General features: G+C 43.3%; 1 protein-coding gene across 1 annotated transcript in view; it reads right to left on the bottom strand.

Annotated features, from left to right (window-relative positions):
* PDZD2 (PDZ domain containing 2) overlaps positions 1-7,375 on the bottom strand; it is a 288,393-nt gene that overhangs the window by 39,514 nt on the left and 241,504 nt on the right. The window contains exons 9-12 of the mRNA XM_010853853.1: positions 4,134-4,253; positions 3,046-3,160; positions 504-577; positions 144-366 (exon numbers count right to left, since the gene is read on the bottom strand). Of these exons, the coding sequence (XP_010852155.1) occupies positions 144-366; positions 504-577; positions 3,046-3,160; positions 4,134-4,253 (532 nt within the window). The remainder of the gene's footprint in view (positions 1-143; positions 367-503; positions 578-3,045; positions 3,161-4,133; positions 4,254-7,375) is intronic.

Here is a 7,375-nt window from a genome sequence, read left to right on the forward strand (position 1 = left end):
AGAGAACGCCATATGTTGTTGGTAGCAGAATGTTCCAAAGAAGCAATTCATAGAAAAAGACATATAAAAAAAAATGAACCCAAGAACAGATTACAAATTATGATTTGAGAGAATGTAACGAAATGAGGACAAGCTGGTATCACCTTTGTTGAGGGTTACTTCCATGACGATTCTGTCCTTGGGCCCGGGGGCCTTCCGACCCAGGGACGAACTGCCTTCATCACTGCCCCCTGCTGAGGTTCCCCCGCTGGCATTGAAGTTTGGGGAGCTTGATCTGCTCATGTGTGTGGGTGTGGAGCAGGGCGTGAGACTCGGGCTCAGTAACTTGGTGCGTACCGTTAAGACAAACAATCCACTCCGGATTTGCTGAGAAAACAGGAAGAAGGGCTAAAACATTCAGGTTGTCCTTTTATCAAATGATGGGAGAAAAAAAAATCACCAAACCCAAACCAGAATGAAATAAAGAAAAACAAAGATTATGATAAAGGAGGTCAATACCTTACCTTAAAGGTATGAATGGCTTCTTGAAATGTCAAGCCCTTGATTGGTATTCCATTTACATCTAGGATTTCATCCCCTAGTGAGCAAATTTGGGAATTACATTAACATCAAGCTTTAGTTTACTGGAATCTAACTGCTTGGTCAGTATTAAATAAAATACCATAAAATCCCTGATTTACAACTCTTTAAGATGAATTTTATTGTTCCAATCTACTCTCATTAGCTTAGCTCCAAGGAATGTTACAAAATGGTTCAATAAATGACATTGTATGTTATTCTGCGGTAATTCTCTATTTTCACCTTTAATTAAAACAACTGTGGGAAGCATCAAGATCTTACTCTCTTGCCACTACCAAGTCTGATAATACATGCTCTACATTTAGAAATCAAACTACAAAGACTGAATTCCTACCCTTTTCTTACAGTCTTTGGTTCACAACTTACACCCACTGGTGGTGAAGCACAAACACCCATAACACGTGCTAAGCCAAGCCTGTATTTTCAGAAAGACATGGTGTGTGAAAAGCGGCTTCAGTGACAGAGACAAGGAAACACATGAGATATTCTTTAGGAATGGCGGCCTCACATCTACGTGCAGCCCCACAGTCTAGATGCTTGGTTTTAATGGTGTTCAAGGTTCTGTCAGTAAGCTGGCAAGTTAGTATACACTTCGATCTAGGAGACTGCTGTAGACTAATACCAAATTTCTTTCTCTCTCTTGCTCTCATTCTTGTTCTCTCTCAAACTATCCTGAACTCATCTTCAACTCCAAGAAGGCACAGTCAGGTCATTTTTCAAGTTGTTGATAGTGTCTGCTGGGAACATAATAGAGCTCGGACATTCTCTTGACTTAAAGCTAGTTTCCGGCTTTGGATTCCTGTGTCACGTTCTAGTTTTTGGAGTAACAGTTCATCAAAAACACCACAAAGGCGCACAAGCTGAACCCTGCACAGCAGTGTGGTGCAGAAGAGGAACTCCCTTATAACAGAGTGCAGAGTGGCCCATGAACACACATTTTCACCTCGCACGGACAGCCGATCCCAGGAGCACACGGGGTATTCCATTAAAGGAACCCTGTACACAGGATTAAAAAGGCAAGCAGCACTGAACCCATGTGTTATGTGCCTTTTCTGTAAATGCAATTACAGATGTTGCAAAACAAGTGAAATAATCTGTTTAAAAATCACCTGGCATAACCAAGACTCAACTAGGTGAGGTTTTTGGTTTGTTTCCACCTGAGAAAAAGGTAGAAACATTAAAATGATTGCTCATGCTCTTAAAAATCTTTAAAGATTACTTAAAAGACAGATCAATTCAACAGGTTCTGATGACCATTCTGATGACCTCTATTTATTGTAAGTGAATACATACGAAAATACAGGATTTAGGAGAAGCAAGTGCTATTAACCTCTCCTATTGATTTTTTCCCTGCCATTTTACCCTACTCTGCTAGCACTGCAGGATGAATTTCAGTCAAGTGAACACATGGCACATCCATTATAAAAATGCTCCGCTAGAATTTTACATTGTTGGGAAATGAGACACAAACACCACCTGGGGGTTAACCCTTCCTCTGAGAAAGAAAGAAAAAATTCTGCCATTAAAATATGAAGCCTGGTCATGGCTTATCATTAGGACACAGACTTCTGGGATTGCTCTGCCTACAAAAAAAAGAGATTCCAATTTATTCCTATCAGTTTAAAAGAAATAAGCTGGTTAAACACAACATAATTGCACCAACTGAACTGAACGGTCACAGCATTTTTGAAGGTAACTAGTAATAGTATGATTCAATCATTCCATGCAGGAAGTATATTAATAAGGAGGAGAAAAAATCAGGATTCACAAACAAGTTCTGGGGATCTAAGGCACAGATTGGTGCATATAGTTAATGAGACTGGGTTATATACTTGAAAATTGCTAAGAAAGATGCTAAATGTTCTCATCACATGCACACACACTAGGTCAATACGTGAGGTGATGGAGGTATTCATTAACATTGTTTGGCAATCATTCTGCAATACGCAAGTGTATAAAGTTATCACGTACACCTTCAATGCACACAGTTATCAATTATATCTCAATAAAGCTGGGAGCAAACAGTGCTTGTCTAGTATGCATAGGTGTGTCAAAAATGGTAGGTGCTATGGGGTTGGTGAAAGATGTTTATGTACTCCAGCCCCAAACAAGAATGCACTGTAAATGCTCAGGAATTTTCAAGGCAATTTCAAAGATCACGGGGACAAGACAGACATTTAAAAACCCAAACAAAGATATCAAGCCACTTCTCACATAACGTCTCCTGTAATCCTCACAACAGTTCTTCAAGGTAGGTATCCACATCCCAAGTTTACAACAGAAGAAAGTGAAGCTCAGGTTATGCGAATTGTCCAAGGTCCTGAGTAAGCACTGGATTCAGCCCAAGTCTATCCAACTACCAAGCCCAGAGCCATAGCCACTTAGGCATTTGCTTCACACCTTGCCAGGGGGAAGATTCTCCTAGAATCAGAGCTCACTGAGGACCACCAGAAGGTTCTCTCCTACCTTCTTTAAGTCTTCCATCCTCTGCAGCCGATCCATTTGGGAAAATGGTCTTGACAAAAATCCCCATCTGTCCTCGAATGCAGTCTCGACCTCCAGCAATGCTAAAGCCAAGGCCCTGGACGCAGAAAGATGGGGGTGCAGGTTGTCAGTGCACTTCTTCACTGAGGGCACCCCCCAATGTAGTATTTAACTCAGAGTTGAGTTAAAGTGAAAGTGTTAGTCACTCAGTTGTGTCCGACTCTTTGCAACCCCATGGACTGTAGCCCACCAGGCTCCTCTGTCCATGGGATTCTCCAGGCAAGAATACTGGAGTGGGTTGCCATGCCCTTCTCCAGAGGGTCTATTCTGACCCAAGGATCAAACCTGGGTCTCCTGCATTGCAGTTGGATTCTCTACCATCTGAACCATGAGGGAAGCCCGTAGAGTTGAGTTAGTAGCTACAAATTCATGTGTTCCCCTCACCATGACCCTCCTCAGATCCACTTGCATTATGCTAGCTATGCATTATATTAAAGGGTGAAAAGTTTTAGGTAAACATTTGAAATTGCTGACATTTTACAATCTTTTGCTCTCCAAAGATGTCAGTTTCACATGGATCAATTAATAGCTCATAGCTATGCAGGTGCCATATCTGTTTTATTCATTTTTGTATAATATCAAATGGATATCAAAATGGCTATTTTGATATTTGTGTAACAAATTATTTGTCAGTATTCCTCTTATGATAATGGAAATGCCATGAAATTCATTCAAAAGGATAACAAGGGGGCATTCCTTGAAGCGGCAGGGTCTGATTTTCTTTCAGTAGTGGTACAAGCTGGGGCATTTACCCCCCCCTTGATGGTGCCCTAGCTGCCAGGTGATGACTCCTGAAATCATAAGGGCAAAAAGGGTTTGATGATGTCACCTGCAGGGCCATGGGAAAGGATGCCAGGGTGTCACTCAAATCTACCCAAAGGCTACTTACTTGATTCTTCTTTATACCTTTTCCCTTACTTTATGTAAAAACAACACTAAAAAGGAATCATTTAAAATATATATACTAGCATTTACCTAGAGAGCAAAACAGTGCACACAAAAGAGCTCACCTTGCCCTTTTCTTTGTACAGCCCAATGATGGAGATGACTGACGGCCGGATGAGTCTCCACGGAGATTCCACCTGAGTTGTGCTTAGTGAGCGAGTGGACTTCTTCACAATGTGGTATTCCTAAAAGTCAGCACATGAGGTCACAGATCGTCTCACTTATCCTGCTGTGGTCCCTGGTATAAAAATATACTCAGATTTGGGAAACCTCAGTTGTCTTTTGTGTTAGATGGCCGTTGGCCTGTGGTCCATACCTGGTCCAGTGGGTTAAATAAAGCTTATTATAAAGCACATTGGAGGAACAGCCCCAACTGTGATGGACTGCCACGTCTTCTTTCCCCACATAAACAACCTAAGCTGCACCTTCCTTGAGCCTACTCCACATATCCTTTTTGCTTTTTGGAGTGGAGTAAGGGACCAGAAACCGAGTGGCCTTGGAGATGTAGAATGAGCATCCTCTGGTCAGGGTCTCCGCTGGAAGTCACCCCTGCCCCCACTCCAAGTTCACAGTCATGGTTAGCAAGTAGCTCATCATTTCAAGCTCAATTCATTCACTCAAAACTCAGCAAGCTTTTGTTTCTTATAAAACCCAAACCGCAAACCCAGACAACTGTTATTCTGTATAAAAAAATCCCTCTGAGAGACTGCAGCAGCTTCAGCTCTGATCCCTCACATTTGGAAAATTAAATACTTTTCCACAAGCCACACTTTCCCTTTCTGGCACGCAGCAGCTCAAAATCTTGATCTCTTTTCCCTTCCCATCACCCACCAAGTCCAGAGGGTGGGTGTAAGCAGTGTGGACCATTCATAATATAAACAAGAGAGTAAATGAATCTATTCCTAAAGCACTGTGACAATCTAGCTCCTTGCTATTCTTTTTAGAATCATACATTTCTTAAATGACATAGATATTCTAGCATAAACAACAAAATCATTTCATGTTTAATATGAGAAAAAAAGACACTAGAAAATAGTCTTTATCCTTAATCAGCATATTCTACATTCGAAGGTAGAAATGAGATCCGCTAATGATATTTTCGTGTTCCTAGCAGCTTAGAACAACTATATCTTGCAGTTTTACATAATGTCTGTCTGCTATGTTGGCCTCCCAGCCTCTGATTCATTTAAAAAAAAAAGAAAATGATGTTGGCTTGGCAAGGTTACCACCCTTTTACCGAAACTATTATGGAAATACTTTGGCCACCTGATGTGAAGAGGCCACTCATTGTAAAGACCCTGTTGCTGGGAAAGACTGAGGGCAGGAAGAGAAGGGGACAAGAGAGGATGAGACGGTTGGATGGCATTGTTGACTTGATGGACATGAGTCTGAGCAAACTCCGGGAGTTGGTGATGGACAGGGAAGCCTGGCGTGCTGCAGTCTGTGGGGTCACAAAGAGTTGGACACGACTGAGCAACTGAACTACAACAATTATGGAAACAGCCAGGCATAGCCCTCGAATATAGAGGTTCATGTGCAGACTCACAAGGGAACTCTTTCTCTGATCAACAACCTCCAGCAGAGCCTTCTTCCATCTGCCCTGCAGGAATCAGAGGCCAGCAGGCCTCACTCTTGTCCTGAAGAGTTTTAGGGGTCTCACTGCACTTTTACACTTCTGTCATCCCATTTGGCAGCCATGAGCCCACCTGTGGTCATCTATATTTAAATTAAGATATATGAAAATTAAAAATGTATTCCTCAGTCTCTCTAGCCACTTTTCATGTGCTTCAAAGGCACATGTGGCTACCATACTGGGTAGTGTAGACATAAAACATTTCCATCACTGCAGAAAGCTTTATTGGGTAGCTCTAATCTAGACGATACTTTTTAGTGGAGGGAGGATAGGAGAGAGAAAGAGAAAGAGAGGAGAGAGGAAGGGGCTTCCCTATGGCTCAGCAGTAAAGAATCGCTGCCCATGCAGATGTGGGTTCGATCCCTAGATCAGGAAGATCTCCTGGAGTAGAGAATGGCAACCACTTCAATATTCTTGCCTGGGAAATCCCATGGACAGAGGAACCTGGTGGGCTACAGTCTGTGAGGTCACAAAAGACTAGGATGTGACTTAACAACTAATCAACAAAAGTGGAAGGAAGGAAAGAAAGAAAGAAAGGCAAATCCTGGGAGAAAGAGAAAAAGGCAGAAAAAAGAAGACAGAAAAGAAAGAACAACTCGAAGAGGAAAAAACAGCTTCTTGTTTAAAATCTTGCATTAGCTTGTGTTTCTTGGTTCCTAGAAGCCTGTTCTTTTGTTGCTGTTCAGTCGCCAGATCGTGTTCAACTCTTCATGACCCAGTAGGCTGCAGCACACCAGGCTTCCCTGTCCCTCACCATCTCCTGGACTTTGGAAATAGATCATTTCCGGCCATAAATACAGTCAGGTTTCCTCGTGAGTCAGTTAAGAAGTCAGCACCTTAGTGCTGGACATCCTTGGCCAGGACAACAGTAGACCTGCTTTCATTTTCCGCACTGACCAAAACATTCTGGCAATGTGGCTCTCTGACGGCTTCTTAATCTCCCCGTTGATCCAACTGGATCATGATGCCCAGGACACACACTTGTCTCCAGACATGGGTTTTAACCAGGCCTCATGCGAGTTTTCTGCTCTGCTTTTTCTCATTGCCCCAAGTTCAGTGGCCCTTGGTGGATTCAGCACAAGACAGCCTAATCAGCAGCGGCCTCTGAAACACGGGCACTTTCTAATTGTATTCAGGTCAGGCCAAACTCTCTGCACAGTGATTCTGGTGTATCGCTTGGAACTAAATACTCAACCTCTTTGGGATTTAGCTACCCTATCCGTAAAAATGTGAGACACCCAAAGCAAGAGCCCAACCCAGATTACCTGAGCTAGGTCTTCTAGAACTCTGATACCTGAGTCTCCATGCACTTAAGGGTATCACAGCTGTCACTCCCTCTGCCCCCCATCTCTGCTTCACTGAGGCCTGGGGACCGGATGCCAGTGACCCCTCTGCGCTCTGGCTGACGGTGCCAGGACTGGAAGAACACTCCACAAGTTCCCAGAGACTGAGCCTGCTCCTGACTTGGTTAGGAGACGTCCACCAGGTATTGACTGGGTTGAGGACGATGAAGTCGAGGGGAGCCCCTGTGCAGGGCTGCGGAGTCCTGAGCTCTGCTGGGGACAGAATATGAACATCCCCACCCCCCTCAGCCCTCTCTGCAGTCTCTTCTGACTTTGGCTGTTGGAGCCGTTACTGTATAAGAGGTAGGATCCAGGCACACACCATAGCCAA

This window comes from Bison bison, unplaced genomic scaffold, assembly GCF_000754665.1.
Source record: "Bison bison bison isolate TAMUID 2011002044 unplaced genomic scaffold, Bison_UMD1.0 scf7180017864331, whole genome shotgun sequence".
In the NCBI taxonomy this organism is placed as follows: Eukaryota; Metazoa; Chordata; class Mammalia; order Artiodactyla; family Bovidae; genus Bison; species Bison bison.